Source organism: Ambystoma mexicanum, chromosome 11 (assembly GCF_040938575.1).
Source record: "Ambystoma mexicanum isolate Mex_15411 chromosome 11, UKY_AmexF1_1, whole genome shotgun sequence".
Taxonomy (NCBI): Eukaryota; Metazoa; Chordata; class Amphibia; order Caudata; family Ambystomatidae; genus Ambystoma; species Ambystoma mexicanum.
This window is the reverse complement of record NC_090934.1, coordinates 15,987,158-16,009,568: the sequence shown is the minus strand read 5'-3', so window position 1 is coordinate 16,009,568 and position 22,411 is coordinate 15,987,158. Positions and strand designations below refer to the sequence as shown.

Here is a 22,411-nt window from a genome sequence, read left to right as displayed (position 1 = left end):
GATTCACTCAGTTCCTAAACCAACCCACCCACAACAAGGGTAGAACCCTTGACTGGCTAGCCGCCCTCAACTGTCCCATCAACATCACCTCTAACCAACAGTGCGCCTGGACAGACCACAACTTAATTACATTCAATATTGAGTCCAAACCTATCAGCCTCCCTCACAACATTGCCCCGGCTATGGCCACCCGTAACAAACGCAACATTACCTGCGATAGACTCCTCCCCCTCCTCCTTCCAGCTCTCAATGTTCGGGATCCCTCATGCTCTGACCCTACGGCCCTGGTCGACACATTCAACCGGGCCATGCTTACAGCCTTAGACACCATTGCACCTTCGAAACTGAGAAAATCTAAACCTCGAGCCCACCTAAACTCTTGGTTTACACCCCATCTCAGAGCACTACGCAAAGAAAAACGAATTGCAGAATCCCACTGGAGAAGCAATCACTCTCTAGCTAACAAATCACGCGTACTCCTGGCCACCCTTAATTACAAGGAAGCTATATTCCAGGCAAAAAAAGACACATATAACAAACGCATCGAGCAAGCCAAATCTAACACCAAAGAATTGTTTAAAATCCTAAAAGAACTTGAAACTCCTGTTACTCCACCTGACACCTGTACCAAAGATAGCACCTGGTGCTCCAAAATCCAAGAAGCTCTCCTAGGTAAGATTGCCACTCTCCAAATTAAAATCAACAACAAACAATCTAGCCTTCAATCCAACCCTCTACAGATCCCTATACCTACCATAAACCTCTCTATCACAGACTCTCTGACTCCTTTTAGCTTCTCTCCACTCTCCATTCTCGAAGTGGAAAAGATTATCACTAGCCTTAAACCGTCCAATTGTCAGGGTGACCTTTGTCCTGCCCCTATTATTAAGGAAGCTGCTCACGACCTAGCACCATTCATCACTACGCTCATCAACTCCTCCTTTAGCTCTGGGATTGTACCGGACAATCTTAAGGATGCATGGGTTATCCCGCTTCTGAAAAAACCTACCCTGGACCCCAGCATACCCACAAACTACAGACCAATTACCACTGTACCTTTTTTACTAAAAATCCTTGACCGCGCGGCCTACCTACAAATTCAGGAATACCTTGAATCAAATAAACTTCTGGGACTCAGGCAATCAGGCTTCCGGCCTCGCCATGGCACTGAGACCGCCCTTATCGATTTAAAAACGCAGATCGAAGATCTCAAAGACAAAGGCAAACTGGCGTTATTACTTCACCTGGACCTCTCTGCTGCTTTTGATCTTGTCAATCACAAAATTCTCGGCCATCACCTCAAATCAGCCGCACATTTCTCAGAAAATGCCGCCACTTGGATCAGATCCTTCCTGGATAATAGATCAATGCGCGTGTTCTCCCCACTTGCGGCCGCACCACCCGCTCCGGTCTCTTGTGGTGTGCCTCAAGGGTCCTGTGTCTCGCCCACGTTATATAACGTGTTTACCAAACCCCTTTTTGATATTTTGGACCATTTGGGCGTCACGTATACCAATTACGCTGACGACACACAGATACTAATCCCCATCACAGGAGACTACACAACTGACTCCCTTGCCATCAACGCCATCTACCAGGTCATCCAAGCGTGGATGGCCCAACACGGCCTCTGCCTAAATGATGAAAAGACAGAGCTCCTCATTCTTGGGTCACCACAAAAACTCACTAAACTTGACCCTGCCTTCAAGTCTTTCACCATTGATGGGAACACCATCCCGATTGCTAAGGACACGAAAACCCTAGGGATCTACATCGACTCAACCCTATCCCTGACTAGACAATCCAACGCAGTTTCATCTGCAGCAGCGCATACTTGCAAGCTCATCACCGCCTGTCGCCCGTTCCTAACCACTGCTAACTGCGTAACCTTGGCCAGGACCCTTGTACTATCCAAGGTCGACTACTGTAATGCCCTCTATCTAGGTACTAATCTCCGCAACTTAAACAAGCTACAAATTGTCCAAAATAATGCAATCAGAGCGGCCCTTAACATTCCTAGGCGCCAGCATATATCTGACACCAGGCGCAACCTGCACTGGCTCTCTATCCCACATCGCATCTCCTTGAAGTCCCTGGCTCTCACACACAAATGCCTCCACAACCAAGCCCCTCGCTACCTGGCAAACAGATTCTCTTTCCACAATTCTACCAGACCTCGCAGAGCGGCCCAAGCCAACTGCCTTGACATCCCGCGTTTTAATCTCTAAAGATCTGGTGGAACCAGCTTCCCCATCCTGGCAGCCAAACTTTGGAACTCACTCCCCAATGACCTTAGAGCAGAACCTTCCTTCCTGAAATTCAAATACCTTACCAAAGCTTGGCTATCCGCCCAAGACTGCTAACACCAGCTTACTGCCCTACTTGCACTTTGACCTACTCTGCATCCCTTATTATCTATCCTGTAAATCACTGCCTTATCGGTATTCGTTTGAATGTATATTTTGTAAATTTTGTAAATCTTCCTGTAATAATCCTGTAATACTCTGTCACATTGCCTTGTCATGCTTTCATCTTGTTGCAACTAAGTTAAGCGCCCGGTTGCCCCTGGGCCTGGTGCGCTATAGAAATAAATAAAATACAAATACAATGTCATCTCAGAAGGGGGAGGGCCAAACCTTTCTCCTGGCATGGCCAGCCTAATTAACTAACAAAGGCTCCATGGATCCACCCTGCTCGTTGTAGTTCTTTGTGGTGGCAGCGCATACTGATGAGAGTTAATTGAAGCAGGCCTGTGAAGAGGCCTGGTCACAGAACGGACAAAGAGCAGGAAACCCTAACACCTCTTTCATATGCAATGTGTCAGCTTGAAGCTAGATCCCACCCCTCTGTGTGAAGGGCAGTGAATGTCATGTTTGGGACAACTGTTTACAGTAGGCAAAACCTGCAAGGGGACCCCCTTTCAGAGAGAAGTGTGTGATTTGATGGAGACAGAAAGTCTGTTCTCACCACAAACTTCAAGGGAGACCTGCGCTTTAATCAAGAGTCACAGAGGGCTCAATTAACTAGAGAGACACTTCGATCCACAACAGACAGTAAGATGGGTGGGACCTAGTAGTGCATGTTGTCACACCTTACCTGTCCTGTTGCTAAGCACTCTGGTTATGACCTCACGCATAATAGAAGATTGTTGGTGGGTACCCAGGATTGGTTTATTAAGGCAGGCTTAATCTGGATTAATCACTGGAGCCCATTTGACTTTAAAAGAGGGCTGAGCCCCTCTCTTAGCAGATCATCTGGCGACTTGAAAAGGAGTAAGAAGAAGGACTAATTTGGACACTGGCTAAAGGTACAGTCTGCCTTACAGCTTCCACCAGCGAAGGAAGGCCAGGATTTCTAAGAGGGAAGCAATAGCCCTCCCCTAAACAGCTCCCAGGGAACAGAGGGAGATGCAAAACCCAGAGGACGCGTCCAGCCGCTCCAGAACCAGTAACCAGCTGGCACACAGCATGCCCTGCTAGGTTCTGCCAGCAAGCTTCCTAGCTGGGAAATGCCAGAGAGTCTCTGACCAAAGGACAAGGCCGTTGCCTGCAAAAACTCTCCTCAGCTTTGGGCCATCTGCCTCGAAGGATGCCACGAGTCCTGCGAGGAAGCTAGGAGGAGTGTCACGACAAGCACCAACCAGTGTCCATCTTTTAAGGACATTTTTGAGGCAGTCAAGCCCTCGTACCGCGACCTGCTGCACCACTGACTTGTCAATCTGCAGTCATCAAAGCCATTTGAGACACCTTGACCAGCGTTCCAGATCCGCCAACCAGCACAGAGATGGTTCTTGACCCCGAGCCACCATGTAAGCCAGCCTGCAACTGTACGTCCAGCCTTGCTTGCCGAACTGCATGCTGCCTGATACCCGCAGCTGTCTCCCATCTTGAACTCTGTCACAGGAGCTGCTAAGTGTCCTTTAACCAACTTGACGCTGTCGAGCAACAAGATCATCACAAGCACCAAGTACATTGTGGTTCTGTTCTTCTGGTCCTTCTCCAAAGGCCCCTAGTGACATTTACGCCCCTTTGCTCTCTTGGTGCTGAAACCAAATAACTTTGCACAGTTGAGACTGATTGCTTTGCCGACTATCCTCCTGTCAGTATCCAGAGTGCATCACTTTCCTTCGTGAAACTGTCTGTCCTCTGTGTTCCATTACAGGGTGGGTTGTATTTTGTAGTGTGCTAGAACTGTCTGTTGTAATAATAATAAAGTAGATCTTTTTATACAACCTTGACTGTGTCAAATGAGAAATTATATCGTGCCTCCTATCGCAATAAATATATGTATACAAGTCGCTTGCGAAGAAATACGTGTTGCAAGGTCCTGACCTCAAAATCAATGTAAGCCGCCATTTTAGGTCAATCCGCCATTTTAGGTTCACTTTGTAAAGTCACCCTGTGAGTTAAAATGGTGGACGATGTCATTCCGAAATACAACATGGCTGTCTTGACCTCTGTATGTAGCTAATACGTAACTTGCCTCCAGGCCACTTGTTGAGGTCGTGAACTGAGACCTTTTCCTTCGTTGACTTGTGTGTAAAGGATTACTCGTGCAATGAAACTAATCCGCGAGCACATGTTAAGAACAATGTATTCAAATACTGAACGTAGAACACTTGTTTAACTACATATTCTGTCTCATGATGCCCCTCCCCCTCACGCCCCCTGCCGCAGCTGCATTCCTTCTGTCTTTTGAGGCCCCTCCCCCTCCCACCCCCTGGCTCAGCTCCATCCCTTCTGCCTCTTGATGCCCCGCCCCTCACGCCCCCTGCCTCAGTTCCATTCCTTTTGTCTCTTGAGGGCCTTCCCCCCTCACGCCACCCGCCTTAGCTCCATCCCTTCTGTCTCTTGAGGCCCCTCCCCCCTCATGCACCTGCCTCAGCTCCACCCCTTCTGTCTGGTGATGCCCCACCCCCTCATGCCCCCAGCCTCAGCACCCTCCCTTCTGTCTCATGATGCCCCTCCCCCTCACGTCCCCTGTCCCAGCTCCAACCCTTGTCTCTTGATGCCCTCCCCCCTCACGCCCCCTGCCTCAGCTCCATTCCTTCTGTCTCTTGAGGGCCTTCCCCCCTCACGCCCCCTGCCTCAGCTCCATTACTTGTCTCTTGATGCCCTCCCCCCTCACGCCCCCTGCCTCAGCTCCATTCCTTGTGTCTCTTGAGGCCCTCCCCCCTCATGCACCTGCCTCAGCTCCACCCCTTCTGCCTCTTGATGCCCCGCCCCTCACGCCCCCTGCCTCAGCTCCATCCCTTCTGTCTCTTGAGGGCCTTCCCCCCTCACGCCCCCTGCCTCAGCTCCATTACTTGTCTCTTGATGCCCCGCCCCCTCACGCCCCCTGCCTCAGCTCCATTCCTTGTGTCTCTTGAGGCCCCTCCCCCCTCATGCACCTGCCTCAGCTCCACCCCTTCTGCCTCTTGATGCCCCGCCCCTCACGCCCCCTGCCTCAGCTCCATCCCTTCTGTCTCTTGAGGCCCCTCCCCCCTCATGTACCTGCCTCAGCTCCACCCCTTCTGTCTGGTGATGCCCCACCCCCTCATGCCCCCAGCCTCAGCACCCTCCCTTCTGTCTCATGATGCCCCTCCCCCTCACGTCCCCTGCCTCAGCTCCATTACTTCTGTCTCTTGAGCCCCTCAGATCCATCCCTTCTGTCTCTTGATGCCCCTCCCCCTCACGCCCCCTGCCTCAGCTCCATCCCCCCAGTCTCGTGATGCCCCTCCTCCTCACGCCCCCTGCGTCAGCTCCATCTCTTCTGTCTCTTGATGCCCCTCCCCCTCACGCCCTCTGTCCCAGCTCCAAACCTTGTCTCTTGAGGCCCCTCCCTCTCACGCCCCCTGCCTCAGCTCCATCTCTTCTGTCTCATGATGCCCCTCGCCCTCATGCCCCCGGCCTCAGCCCCATCCATTCTGTCCCTTGATACCCCTCCCCCCTCACGCCCCCTGCCTCAGGTCCCGCCCCCCGCCTCAGCCCCCCCACCTCCTATCTCTTGATGCCCCTCCCCCCTCACGCCCCCTACCTCAGCCTCATCCCTTCTGTCTCTTGATGCCCCGCCCCCTCATGGCCCCTGCCTCAGCACCCTCCCTTCTGTCTCTTGATGCCCCTCCCCCTCACGCCCCCTGCCTCAGCTCCCGCCCCCCGCCTCAGCCCCCCACTTCCTGTCTCTTGATGTCCCCCCTCACACCTCCTGCCTCAGCTCCTTCCCCTTCTGTCTCCTGATGCCCCTCCTCCTCCCTCCCCCCTGCCTCAGCCCCCACCCTCTTACCTTGATGTAGAGCTGCTGGAACTCCTGTAGGTTCAGGATGCCGGTGGGGCAGTCCTTCAGGAACCCTTTGTACCACTGCTTCAGCTCCTGCTCAGTGAACTCTGTGCTCCGCACCAGGTCGTCCAGCATCTCCGGGGCCAGTTTGCTGTTGTGCTTTCCCATGGCTCCTGTGTGTGCTCTAGACACAAGAAACACAAGACAATGACCCTCAGGTGTGCTGCAAACCGGTAAAGGGTAACACACTCAAAGGCATGACCACAAGGGCTCTAGCTCCTGTTCTACTAAAGCGTGAGAGCAGTAGACGCAAGGCACTGAAGGGCTGGCCCCCAAACCTCTCACTCCTCCATCCACAAGACACTGAAGGGCTGGCCCACAAACCTCTCACTACTCCATCCACAAGACACTGAAGGGCTGGCCCCCAAACCTCTCACTCCTCCATCCACAAGACACCGAAGGGCTGGCCCACAAACCTCTCACTCCTCCATCCACAAGACACTGAAGTGCTGGCCCACAAACCTCTCACTCCTCCACCCACACCGCAGGTGATCAGTAGACACAAGACACAAGATCACAAACCTCTCACTCCTCCATCATCAACACACGTGAATAGTAGACACAAGACACTGAAGGGCTGGCCCACAAACCTCTCACTCCTCCATCCACAAGACACTGAAGGGCTGGCCCACAAACCTCTCACTCCTCCATCCACAAGACACTGAAGTGCTGGCCTACAAACCTCTCACTCCTCCACCCACACCGCAGGTGATCAGTAGACACAAGACACAAGATCACAAACCTCTCACTCCTCCATCATCAACACACGTGAATAGTAGACACAAGACACTGAAGGGCTGGCCCACAAACCTCTCACTCCTCCATCATCAACACAGGTGATCAGTAGACACAAGATACTGAAGGGCTGGGCCACAAACCTCTCACTCCTCCATCATCAACAGAGGTGAGCAGTAGACACAAGACACTGAAGGGCTGGCCCACAAACCTCTCACTCCTCCACCCACAAGACACCCAAGGGCTGGCCCACAAACCTCTCACTCCTCCATCCACAAGACACTGAAGTGCTGGCCCACAAACCTCTCACTCCTCCACCCACACCGCAGGTGATCAGTAGACACAAGACACAAGATCACAAACCTCTCACTCCTCCATCATCAACACACGTGAATAGTAGACACAAGACACTGAAGGGCTGGCCCACAAACCTCTCACTTCTCCATCAACAAGACACTGAAGGGCTGGCCCACAAACCTCTCACTCCTCCATCCACAAGACACTGAAGTGCTGGCCTACAAACCTCTCACTCCTCCACCCACACCGCAGGTGATCAGTAGACACAAGACACAAGATCACAAACCTCTCACTCCTCCATCATCAACACACGTGAATAGTAGACACAAGACACTGAAGGGCTGGCCCACAAACCTCTCACTCCTCCATCATCAACACAGGTGATCAGTAGACACAAGATACTGAAGGGCTGGGCCACAAACCTCTCACTCCTCCATCATCAACAGAGGTGAGCAGTAGACACAAGACACTGAAGGGCTGGCCCACAAACCTCTCACTCCTCCACCCACAAGACACCGAAGGGCTGGCCCACAAACCTCTCACTCCTCCACCCACATGACACTGAAGGGCCAGGCCCACAAACCTCTTACTCCTCCATCATCAACACAGGTGATCAGTAAACACAAGACACTGAAGGGCTGGCCCACAAACTTCTCACTTCTCCATCATCAACACAGGTGAGCAGTAGACACAAGACACTGAAGGGCTGGACCACAAACCTCTCACTCCTCCATCCACAAGACACTGAAGGGCTGGCCCACAAACCTCTCACTCCTCCATCCACAAGACACTGAAGGGCTGGCCCACAAACCTCTCACTCCTCCATCATCAACACAGGTGAATAGTAGACACAAGACACTGAAGGGCTGGTTCACAATCCTCCCACTCCTGCATCATCAACACAAGTGAACAGTAGACACAAGACGCTTAAGGGCTGGCCCACAAACCTCTCACTCCTCCATCATCAACACAGGTGATCAGTTGACACAAGATACTGAAGGGCTGGCCCACAAACCTCTCACTCCTCCATCATCAACACAGGTGAGCAGTAGACACAAGACACTGAAGGACTGGCCCACAAACCTCTCACTCCTCCACCCACAAGACACCGAAGGGCTGGTCCACAAACGTCTCACTCCTCCACCCACATGACACTGAAGGGCCAGGCCCACAATCCTCTTACTCCTCCATTATCACCACAGGTGATCAGTAAACACAAGACACTGAAGGGCTGGCCCACAAATCTCTCACTCCTCCATCATAAACACAGGTGAGCAGTAGACACAAGACACTGAAGGGCTGGACCACAAACCTCTCACTCCTCCATCCACAAGACACTGAAGGGCTGGCCCACAAACCTCTCACTCCTCCATCATCAACACAGGTGATCAGTAAACAAAAGACACCGAAGGGCTGGCCCACAAACCTGTTACTCCTCCATCATCAACACAGGTGAGCAGTAGACACAAGACACTGAAGGGCTGGACCACAAACCTCCCACTCCTCCATCCACAAGACACTGAAGGGCTGGCCCACAAACCTCTCACTCCTCCATCCACAAGACACTGAAGGGCTGGCCCACAAACCTCTCACTCCTCCATCATCAACACAGGTAATCAGTAGAAACAAGACAGTGAAGGGCTGACCCACAAACCTCTCACTCCTCCATCATCAACACAGGTGAAAAGTAGACACAGGACACTGAAGGGTCAGGCCCACAAACCTCTTACTCCTCCATCATCAACACACGTGAATAGTAGACATAAGACACTGAAGGGCTGGTTCACAAACCTCCCACTCCTGGATCATCAACACAAGTGAACAGAAGACACAGGACACTGCAGGGCTGGCCCACAAACCTATCACTCCTCCATCATCAACAGAGGTGATCAGTAGAAACAAGATACTGAAGGGCTGGCCCACAAACCTCTCACTCCTCCATCATCAACACAGGTGAGCAGTAGACAGAAGACACTGAAGGGCTGGCCCACAAACCTCTCACTCCTCCACCCACAAGACACCGAAGGGCTGGCCCACAAACCTCTCACTCCTCCATCATCAACACAGGTGAGCAGTAGACACAAGACACTGAAGGGCTGGACCACAAACCTCTCACTCCTCCACCCACAAGACACTGAAGGACTGGCCCACAAACCTCTCACTCCTCCATCATCAACACAGTTGAACAGTAGACACAAGACACTGAAGGGCTGGCCCACAAACCTCTCACTCCTCCATCCACAAGACACTGAAGGGCTGGCCCACAAACCTCTCACTCCTCCACCCACATGACACTGAAGGGCCAGGCCCACAAACCTCTTACTCCTCCATCATCAACACAGGTGATCAGTAAACACAAGACACTGAAGGGCTGGCCCACAAACCTCTCACTCCTCCATCATCAACACAGGTGAGCAGTAGACACAAGACACTGAAGGGCTGGACCACAAACTTCTCACTCCTCCATCCACAAGACACTGAAGGGCTGGCCCACAAACCTCTCACTCCTCCATCCACAAGACACTGAAGGGCTGGCCCACAAACCTCTCACTCCTCCATCATCAACACAGGTGAATAGTAGACACAAGACACTGAAGGGCTGGTTCACAAACCTCCCACTCCTGCATCATCAACACAAGTGAACAGTAGACACAAGACGCTGAAGGGCTGGCCCACAAGCCTCTCACTCCTCCATCATCAACACAGGTGATCAGTAGACACAAGACACTGAAGGGCTGGCCCACAAACCTCTCACTCCTCCACCCACAAGACACCGAAGTGCTGGTCCACAAACCTCTCACTCCTCCACCCACATGACACTGAAGGGCCAGGGCCACAATCCTCTTACTCCTCCATTATCACCACAGGTGATCAGTAAACACAAGACACTGAAGGGCTGGCCCACAAACCTCTCACTCCTCCATCATCAACACAGGTGAGCAGTAGACACAAGGCACTGAAGGGCTGGACCACAAACCTCTCACTCCTCCATCCACAAGACACTGAAGGGCTGGCCCACAAACCTCTCACTCCTCCATCATCAACACAGGTGATCAGTAAACAAAAGACACTGAAGGGCTGGCCCACAAACCTCGCACTCCTCCATCATCAACATAGGTGAGCAGTAGACACAAGACACTGAAGGGCTGGACCACAAACCTCTCACTCCTCCATCCACAAGACACTGAAGGGCTGGCTCACAAACCTCTCACTCCTCCATCCACAAGACACTGAAGGGCTGGCCCACAAACCTCTCACTCCTCCATCATCAACACAGGTAATCCGTAGACACAAGACACTGAAGGGCTGACCCACAAACCTCTCACTCCTCCATCATCAACACAGGTGAAAAGTAGACACAGGACACTGAAGGGTCAGGCCCACAAACCTCTTACTCCTCCATCATCAACACACGTGAATAGTAGACATAAGACACTGAAGGGCTGGTTCACAAACCTCCCACTCCTGGATCATCAACACAAGTGAACAGAAGACACAAGACACTGCAGGGCTGGCACACAAACCTATCACTCCTCCATCATCACCAGAGGTGATCAGTAGTCACAAGATACTGAAGGGCTGGCCCACAAACCTCTCACTCCTCCATCATCAACACAGGTGAGCAGTAGACACAAGACACTGAAGGGCTGGCCCACAAACCTCTCATTCCTCCATCCACAAGACACCGAAGGGCTGGCCCACAAACCTCTCACTCCACCATCATCAACACAGGTGAGCAGTAGACACAAGACACTGAAGGGCTGGACCACAAACCTCTCACTCTTCCACCCACAAGACACCGAAGGGCTGGCCCACAAACCTCTCACTCCTCCACCCACATGACACTGAAGGACTGGCCCACAAACCTCTCACTCCTCCATCATCAACATAGTTGAACAGTAGACACAAGACACTGAAGGGCTGGCCCACAAACCTCTCACTCCTCCATCCACAAGACACTGAAGGGCTGGCCCACAAACCTCTCACTCCTCCATCCACAAGACACTGAAGGGATGGCCCACAAACCTCTCACTCCTCCATCATCAACACAGGTGAACAGTAGACACAGGACACTGAAGGGCTGGTTCACAAACCTCCCACTCCTGCATCATCAACACAAGTGAACAGTAGGCACAGGACACAGAAGGGCTGGCCCACAAACCTCTCACTCCTCCATCATCAACACAGGTGATCAGTAGACCCAAGACACTGAAGGGATGGCCCACAAACCTCTCACTCCTCCATCATCAACAAAGGTGAACAGTAGACACAGGACACTGAAGGGCTGGTTCACAAACCTCCCACTCCTGCATCATCAACACAAGTGAACAGTAGACACAAGACACTGAAGGGCTGGCCCACAAACCTCTCACTCCTCCATCATCAACACAGGTGATCAGTAGACACAAGATACTGAAGGGCTGGCCCACAAACCTCTCACTCCTCCATCATCAACACAGGTGAGCAGTAGACACAAGACACTGAAGGGCTGGCCCACAAACCTCTCACTCCTCCACCCACAAGACACCGAAGGGCTGGCCCACACACCTCTCACTCCTCCACCCACATGACGCTGAAGGGCCAGGCCCACAAACCTCTTACTCCTCCATCATCAACACCGGTGATCAGTAAAAACAAGACACTTAAGGGCTGGCCCACAAACCTCTTACTCCTCCATCATCAACACAGGTGAGCAGTAGACACAAGACACTGAAGGGCTGGACCACAAACCTCTCACTCCTCCATCCACAAGACACTGAAGGGCTGGCCCACAAACCTCTCACTCCTCCATCCACAAGACACTGAAGGGCTGGCCCACAAACCTCTCACTCCTCCATCATCAACACAGGTAATCAGTAGACACAAGACACTGAAGGGCTGACCCACAAACCTCTGACTCCTCCATCATCAACACAGGTGAAAAGTAGACACAGGACACTGAAGGGTCAGGCCCACAAACCTCTTACTCCTCCATCATCAACACACGTGAATAGTAGACATAAGACACTGAAGGGCTGGTTCACAAACCTCCTACTCCTGGATCATCAACACAAGCGAACAGAAGACACAAGACACTGCAGGGCTGGCCCACAAACCTATCACTCCTCCATCATCAACAGAGGTTATCAGTAGAAACAAGATACTGAAGGGCTTGCCCACAAACCTCTCACTCCTCCATCATCAACACAGGTGAGCAGTAGACACAAGACACTGAAGGGCTGGCCCACAAACCTCTCATTCCTCCATCCACAAGACACCGAAGGGCTGGCCCACAAACCTCTCACTCCTCCATCATCAACACAGGTGAGCAGTAGACACAAGACACTGAAGGGCTGGACCACAAACCTCTCACTCCTCCACCCACAAGACACCGAAGGGCTGGCCCACAAACCTCTCACTCCTCCACCCACATGACTCTGAAGGACTGGCCCACAAACCTCTCACTCCTCCATCATCAACACAGGTGAACAGTAGACACAAGACACTGAAGGGCTGGCCCACAAACCTCTCACTCATCCATCCACAAGACACTGAAGGGCTGGCCCACAAACCTCTCACTCCTCCATCCACAAGACACTGAAGGGATGGCCCACAAACCTCTCACTCCTCCACCCACATGACTCTGAAGGACTGGCCCACAAACCTCTCACTCCTCCTTCAACAACACAGGTGAACAGTAGACACAAGACACTGAAGGGCTGGCCCACAAACCTCTCACTCCTCCATCCACAAGACACTGAAGGGCTGGCCGACAAACCTCTCACTCCTCCATCCACAAGACACTGAAGGGATGGCCCACAAACCTCTCACTCCTCCATCATCAACACAGTTGAACAGTAGACACAGGACACTGAAGGGCTGGTTCACAAACCTCCCACTCCTACATCATCAACACAAGTGAACAGTAGAAACAAGACACTGAAGGGCTGACCCACAAACCTCTCACTCGTCCATCATCAACACAGGTGATCAGTAGACCCAAGACACTGAAGGGATGGCCCACAAACCTCTCACTCCGCCATCCACAAGACACCGAAGGGCTGGCCCACAAACCTCTCACTCCTCCATCATCAACACAGGTGAGCAGTAGACACAAGACACTGAAGGGCTGGACCACAAACCTCTCACTCCTCCACCCACAAGACACCGAAGGGCTGGCCCACAAACCTCTCACTTGTCCATCCACAAGACACTGAAGGGATGGCCCACAAACCTCTCACTCCTCAATCATCAACACAGTTGAACAGTAGACACAGGACACTGAAGAGCTGACCCACAAACCTCTCACGCCTCCATCATCAACACAGGTGATCAGTAGACCCAAGACACTGAAGGGATGGCACACAAACCTCTCACTCCTCCATCATCAACACAGGTGAACAGTAGACACAGGACACCGAAGGGCTGGTTCACAAACCTCCCACTCCTGCATCATCAACACAAGTGAACAGTAGACACAAGACACTGAAGGGCTGGCCCACAAACCTCTCACTCCTCCATCATCAACACAGGTGATCAGTAGACACAAGATACTGAAGGGTTGGCCCACAAACCTCTCACTCCTCCAGCACCAACACAGGTGAGCAGTAGACACAAGACACTGAAGGGCTGGCCCACAAACCTCTCACTCCTCCACCCACAAGACACCGAAGGGCTGGCCCACACACCTCTCACTCCTCCACTCACATGACACTGAAGGGCCAGGCCCACAAACCTCTCACTCCTCCATCCACAAGACACTGAAGGGATGGCCCACAAACCTCTCACTCCTCAATTATCAACACAGTTGAACAGTAGACACAGGACACTGAAGGGCTGGTTCACAAACCTCCCACTCCTACATCATCAACACAAGTGAACAGTAGAAACAAGACACTGAAGGGCTGACCCACAAACCTCTCACGCCTCCATCATCAACACAGGTGATCAGTAGACCCAAGACACTGAAGGGATGGCACACAAACCTCTCACTCCTCCATCATCAACACAGGTGAACAGTAGACACAGGACACCGAAGGGCTGGTTCACAAACCTCCCACTCCTGCATCATCAACACAAGTGAACAGTAGACACAAGACACTGAAGGGCTGGTTCACAAACCTCCCACTCCTGCATCATCAACACAAGTGAACAGTAGACACAAGACACTGAAGGGCTGGCCCACAAACCTCTCACTCCTCCATCATCAACACAGGTGATCAGTAGACACAAGATACTGAAGGGTTGGCCCACAAACCTCTCACTCCTCCATCACCAACACAGGTGAGCAGTAGACACAAGACACTGAAGGGCTGGCCCACAAACCTCTCACTCCTCCACCCACAAGACACCGAAGGGCTGGCCCACACACCTCTCACTCCTCCACCCACATGACACTGAAGGGCCAGGCCCACAAACCTCTTACTCCTCCATCATCAACACAGGTGATCATTAAAAACAAGACACTGAAGGGCTGGCCCACAAACCTCTTACTCCTCCATCATCAACACAGGTGAGCAGTAGACACAAGACACTGAAGGGCTGGGCCACAAACCTCTCACTCCTCCATCCACAAGGCACTGAAGGGCTGGCCCACAAACCTCTCACTCCTCCACCCACATGACACTGAAGGGCCAGGCCCACAAACCTCTTACTCCTCCATCATCAACCCAGGTGATCAGTAAACACAAGATACTGAAGGGCTGGCCCACAAACCTCTCACTCCTCCATCATCAACACAGGTGAGCAGTAGACACAAGACACTGAAGGGCTGGACCACAAACCTCTCACTCCTCCATCCACAAGACACTGAAGGTATGGCCCACAAACCTCTCACTCCTCCATCCACAAGACACTGAAGGGCTGGCCCACAAACCTCTCACTCCTCCATCCACAAGACACTGAAGGGCTGGCCCACAAACCTCTCACTCCTCCATCATCAACACAGGTGAATAGTAGACACAAGACACTGAAGGGCTGGTTCACAAACCTCCCACTCCTGCATCATCAACACAAGTGAACAGTAGACACAAGACGCTGAAGGGCTGGCCCACAAACCGCTCACTCCTCCATCATCAACACAGGTGATCAGTAGACACAAGATACTGAAGGGCTGGCCCACAAACCTCTCACTCCTCCATCATCAACACAGGTGAGCAGTAGACACAAGACACTGAAGGGCTGGCCCACAAACCTCTCACTCCTCCACCCACAAGACACCGAAGGGCTGGCCCACAAACCTCTCACTCCTCCACCCACAAGACACCGAAGGGCTGGCCCACAAACCTCTCACTCCTCCACCCACATGACACTGAAGGGCCAGGCCCACAATCCTCTTACTCCTTCATTATCACCACAGGTGATCAGTAAACACAAGACACTGAAGGGCTGGCCCACAAACTTCTCACTCCTCCATCATCAACACAGGTGAGCGGTAGACACAGGACACTGAAGGGCTGGACCACAAACCTCTCACTCCTCCATCCACAAGACACTGAAGGGCTGGCCCACAAACCTCTCACTCCTCCATCATCAACACAGGTGATCAGTAAACAAAAGACACTGAAGGGCTGGCCCACAAACCTCGCCCTCCTCCATCATCAACACAAGTGAGCAGTAGACACAAGACACTGAAGGGCTGGACCACAAACCTCTCACTCCTCCATCCAGAAGACACTGAAGGGCTGGCCCACAAACCTCTCACTCCTCCATCCACAAGACACTGAAGGGCTGGCCCACAAACCTCTCACTCCTCCATCATCAACACAGGTAATCAGTAGACACAAGACACTGAAGGGCTGACCCACAAACCTCTCACTCCTCCATCATCAACACAGGTGAAAAGTAGACACAGGACACTGAAGGGTCAGGCCCATAAACCTCTTACTCCTCCATCATCAACACACGTGAATAGTAGACACAAGACACTGAAGGGCTGGTTCACAAACCTCCCACTCCTGCATCATCAACACAAGTGAACAGTAGACACAAGACGCTGAAGGGCTGGCCCACAAACCTCTCACTCCTCCATCATCAACACAGGTGAGCAGTAGACACAAGACACTGAAGGGCTGGCCCACAAACCTCTCACTCCTCCACCCACAAGACACCGAAGGGCTGGCCCACAAACCTCTCACTCCTCCACCCACATGACACTGAAGGGCCAGGCCCACAATCCTCTTACTCCTCCATTATCACCACAAGTGATCAGTAAACACAAGACACTGAAGGGCTGGCCCACAAACCTGTCACTCCTCCATCATCAACACAGGTGAGCGGTAGACACAAGACACTGAAGGGCTGGACCACAAACCTCTCACTCCTCCATCCACAAGACACTGAAGGGCTGGCCCACAAACCTCTCACTCCTCCATCATCAACACAGGTGATCAGTAAACAAAAGACACTGAAGGGCTGGCCCACAAACCTCACCCTCCTCCATCATCAACACAGGTGAGCAGTAGACACAAGACACTGAAGGGCTGGACCACAAACCTCTCACTCCTCCATCCACAAGACACTGAAGGGCTGGCCCACAAACCTCTCACTCCTCCATCCACAAGACACTGAAGGGCTGGCCCACAAACCTCTCACTCCTCCATCATCAACACAGGTAATCAGTAGACACAAGACACTGAAGGGCTGACCCACAAACCTCTCACTCCTCCATCATCAACACAGGTGAAAAGTAGACACAGGACACTGAAGGGTCAGGCCCACAAACCTCTTACTCCTCCATCATCAACACACGTGAATAGTAGACATAAGGCACTGAAGAGCTGGTTCACAAACCTCCCACTCCTGGATCATCAACACAAGTGAACAGAAGACACAAGACACTGCAGGGCTGGCCCACAAACCTTCCACTCCTCCATCATCAACAGAGGTGATCAGTAGACACACGATACTGAAGGGCTGGCCCACAAACCTCTCACTCCTCCATCATCAACACAGGTGAGCAGTAGACACAAAACACTGAAGGGCTGGCCCACAAACCTCTCATTCCTCCATCCACAAGACACCGAAGGGCTGGCCCACAACCTCTCACTCCTCCATCATCAACACAGGTGAGCAGTAGACACAAGACACTGAAGGGCTGGACCACAAACCTCTCACTCCTCCACCCACAAGACACCGAAGGGCTGGCCCACAAACCTCTCACTCCTCCACCCACATGACACTGAAAGACTGGCCCACAAACCTCTCACTCCTCCATCATCAACACAGTTGAACAGTAGACACAAGACACTGAAGGGCTGGCCCACAAACCTCTCACTCCTCCATCCACAAGACACTGAAGGGCTAGCCCACAAACCTCTCACTCCTCCATCCACAAGACACTGAAGGGATGGCCCACAAACCTCTCACTCCTCCATCATCAACACAGGTGAACAGTAGCCACAGGACACTGAAGGGCTGGTTCACAAACCTCCCACTCCTGCATCATCAACACAAGTGAACAGTAGACACAAGACACTGAAGGGCTGGCCCACAAACCTCTCACTCTTCCATCATCAACACAGGTGATCAGTAGACCCAAGACACTGAAGGGATGGCCCACAAACCTCTCACTCCTCCATCATCAACACAGGTGAACAGTAGTCACAGGACACACAAGGGTCAGGCCCACAAACCTCTTACTTCTCCATCATCAACACACGTGAATAGTAGACTCAAGACACTGAAGGGCTGGTTCACAAACCTCCCACTCCTGCATCATCAACACAAGTGAACAGTAGACACAAGACACTGAAGGGCTGGCCCACAAACCTCTCACTCCTCCATCATCAACACAGGTGATCAGTAGACACAAGATACTGAAGGGCTGGCCCACAAACCTTTCACTCCTCCATCATCAACACAGGTGAGCAGTAGACACAAGACACTGAAGGGCTGGCCCACAAACCTCTCACTCCTCCACCCACAAGACACCGAAGGGCTGGCCCACACACCTCTCACTCCTCCACCCACATGACGCTGAAGGGCCAGGCCCACAAACCTCTTACTCCTCCATCATCAACACAGGTGATCAGTAAAAACAAGACACTTAAGGGCTGACTCACAAACCTCTTACTCCTCCATCATCAACACAGGTGAGCAGTAGACACAAGACACTGAATGGCTGGACCACAAACCTCTCACTCCTCCATCCACAAGACACTGAAGGGCTGGCCCACAAACCTCTCACTCCTCCATCCACAAGACACTGAAGGGCTGGCCCACAAACCTCTCACTCCTCCATCATCAACACAGGTAATCAGTAGACACAAGACACTGAAGGGCTGACCCACAAACCTCTCACTCCTCCATCATCAACACAGGTGAAAAGTAGACACAGGACACTGAAGGGTCAGGCCCACAAACCTCTTACTCCTCCATCATCAACACACGTGAATAGTAGACATAAGACACTGAAGGGCTGGATCACAAACCTCCTACTCCTGGATCATCAACACAAGTGAACAGTAGACACAAGACACTGAAGGGCTGGCCCACAAACCTCTCACTCCTCCATCATCAACACAGGTGATCAGTAGACACAAGATACTGAAGGGCTGGCCCACAAACCTTTCACTCCTCCATCATCAACACAGGTGAGCAGTAGACACAAGACACTGAAGGGCTGGCCCACAAACCTCTCACTCCTCCACCCACAAGACACCGAAGGGCTGGCCCACACACCTCTCACTCCTCCACCCACATGACGCTGAAGGTCCAGGCCCACAAACCTCTTACTCCTCCATCATCAACACAGGTGATCAGTAAAAACAAGATACTGAAGGGCTGGCCCACAAACCTTTCACTCCTCCATCATCAACACAGGTGAGCAGTAGACACAAGACACTGAAGGGCTGGCCCACAAACCTCTCACTCCTCCACCCACAAGACACCGAAGGGCTGGCCCATACACCTCTCACTCCTCCACCCACATGACGCTGAAGGGCCAGGCCCACAAACCTCTTTCTCCTCCATCATCAACCCAGGTGATCAGTAAACACAAGACACTGAAGGGCTGGCCCACAAACCTCTCACTCCTCCATCATCAACACAGGTGAGCAGTAGACACAAGACACTGAAGGGCTGGACCACAAACCTCTCACTCCTCCATCATCAACACAGGTGAGCAGTAAACACAATACACTGAAGGGCTGGACCACAAACCTCTTACTCCTCCATCATCATCATAGGTGAACAGTAGACACAAGACACTGAAGGGCTGGCCCACAAACCTCTCACTCCTCCACCCACAACGCAGGTGTGCAGTAGACACAAGGCACTTAAGGGCTGGCCTACAAACCTCTCACTCCTCCATCATCAACACAGGTGAGCAGTAAAAACATGAGCCTGAAGGGCTGGCCCGCAAACCTCTCACTCCTCCATCATCAACAAAGGTGAGCAGTAAAACACATGACACTGAAGGGCTGGCCCACAAACCACTTACTCCTCCATCATCAACACAGGTGAACATTAGACACAAGACACTGAAGGGCTGGCCCAGACATCTCTCACTCCTCCATCATGAACAGTAGACACCAGACACTGAAAGGATGGCCCACAAACCTCTCACTCCCCCACCCACATGACACTGAAGGGCTGTCCAACAAACCTCTCACTCCCCCACCCACATGACACTGAAGGGCTGGCCAACAAACCTCTCACTCCTCCACCTACATGACACTGAAGGGCTGGCCCACAAACCTCTTACTCCTCCATCATCAACACAGGTGAAAAGTAGACACAAGACACTGAAGGGTCAGGCCCACAAACCTCTCACTCCTCCACCCACAAGACGCTGCTTCTATAGTACCCAAGGGGGAGGTTTTTGATGAAATGTGAGGCAAATTGAACATTTTAAGAATATTTATTCAGCAACACTGATATGATATGACATTTTATTTATATCGCGCTCATACACAAGTGTTTCAGAGTGCGACCAGACAAAGGGACGGGAACAGGGGAGAACAAAAAAAACAACAATCTTACTAGGCCCAGTGACATTGAGAACGCGCAAGTGCATGGGAAAGGGAAAAAGGGGCAAAGTGCATGGAAGGGGGAGAGTGGAAAGTGCAGAACAGAGGAGAGAACAGAATAAATAATAATAAGTACAATAAATAAATAAATACAGGTGATAGACCATGGTAGTGCAGCCAGCAAGTGGCAAAGTGCTAGGTTAGTCAGATAGGGTGAATCTGATAAGTGCAGGAGAAAAGTGGGTGGGGGACTGTTGGGGTACAGATACAGACCCCAGTGCAAGGGGTGGCCCACGGGCAGTGCAGGAGGGAGGCAGGGTGAGCAGGTACCTGTTCCCGAAGGACAGAGGGTGGCCAGGTGCACTATGCCGAGAGATCAAAGCAGATCAGCAGGGGAGAGGGGGAGAGAAGGCAGAAGAAAAGAGGAAGGTCTTGAAGTGCTTCCGGAACCGGAGATGGTTCTCCTCAAGTTTCAAGATGGCTGGATGGCTGTTCCAGAGGGCAGCCCCCAAAGACAGAGATCTACCCTCAGCTCGTTTCTTTGAAAAATGACTGACCTTGAGGGTGTTAGAGGTAGAAGAGCGAAGGGCTCGAGAGGGGGGGTATTTGCTGAGGGATAGTTGAAGGTATTTTGGACCCAGGCCCCAGAAAGCCTTGTGGACAATGCAGAGGGTTGTAAATGTAATCCATGCATCCACTGGGACTATCAAAAAGATTAGCCGCAGAGTGAAGTAACTCATCAAATTGGCCCACATTGGGCAAAAAAGTGCCCCAGTTTGGCCCAAAAAACTGGGCAACAAAAGTATTTTGCGTTTTGGGTTCGGCCATGGGCCCATTTTTTTTTATTTTTTTTTATTGTATTTGGTTAAAAACCTTTACAAAGAAATTTTTTCATACAAAACAGAATTCTCACCAGTTCATTTTCCCATTTTGACCATGAATCACATACATTATATGCTACCTAAGCAGAAAGAATTTGTGCATAGCTAAACAACATGCCTACATGCATCACATACCATATAAGTATTTACAGCTCATCTTATATCATTTATATCCTTTAGCTCAGATTCAATAATTATTAAAACAGATAGCAATCTTAAAATGAATTTAGTACTATCACCAAGCATGCATCGCTGCCATAGTACTTCACGCGATAGGCTTGAGTTAGAGATCATATAGTTCCCAAACTTCGATAGTCTCAAAACTTCAAAATGTTCACAGTAGATAACTAGATGTTTAAGAGACTCGAGAGTAAACATATCCTTACAGAAACGGCAAAAACCATTGTTAAATTCTTTATCAGAGGTGCCCCATTTGCACAATCGTTCATTAGTGTGGAATACATTCAGTTTGAACCGTAAATAAATATTACGACCCATAGCAGAAGGGAACTGTAAAATATAGCCAGCTCTATCTCCCAATTTTCTTCTGAATTGGGCAAACTCGTAGTACAAACGGTAAGACCCAATTCTATCAGCCTGACAGCTCCAGTAATAGTGATACAACTTTTGTTTACAACTAGGTAAACCTAGCATTAAGTCATCTTTCAGGATGCCCAAGAGAGCCATTAGATCGTTCATTTTATCCGCATATCGGGTCAAAGATTTCATACAACCCATATGAAGAAATTCATTAAGGTCTTCATACAGTGAATTACCAGGGGGATCCAGGATTTTTGTATAGTTATTCAGGAGTCTCCAGTTACGTTTGGCAGATATAGGGAGAATACCTAGTTCATGACGAACAATATCATTTGGGACTGATGCCGGAAGCCCCAGAACGCTTTTCCAGATCCCACCTTGAAGTGTGTCTAGGATGTCGTCTCTCTCATATATACACATGTCTAATATATAAAGTAGCGATGGTTCGACTTTAAGGAGGTAGAATTGGATGACAGGTAAAAGAGAAAAGCCACAGTATTTACCCATGATTATTTTCATCTGTGAAATTAGAGGTTTAGATTTCTCACATATTTTCTTTTTCCACCAGATTTTTGAGTAGGCATTCGATAAAGGATACCCTAGATATTTAATTTCATGTGTAATGGTGACCCGAGTATTTTCCATGAGCCAAGTGTATGGGCAACTCTTTTTATAACCATCCCTAAAGATGAT

General features: G+C 51.1%; 1 protein-coding gene across 1 annotated transcript in view; it reads right to left on the bottom strand.

Moving 5' to 3' along the window:
* The window catches only part of HPCAL4 (hippocalcin like 4), a 365,622-nt gene that overhangs the window by 90,401 nt on the left and 252,810 nt on the right, over positions 1 to 22,411 (bottom strand). Inside the window, exon 2 of the mRNA XM_069622406.1 lies at positions 6,262 to 6,439. Coding sequence (XP_069478507.1) covers positions 6,262 to 6,423 — 162 coding nt within the window. The 5' untranslated portion in view covers positions 6,424 to 6,439. The remainder of the gene's footprint in view (positions 1 to 6,261; positions 6,440 to 22,411) is intronic.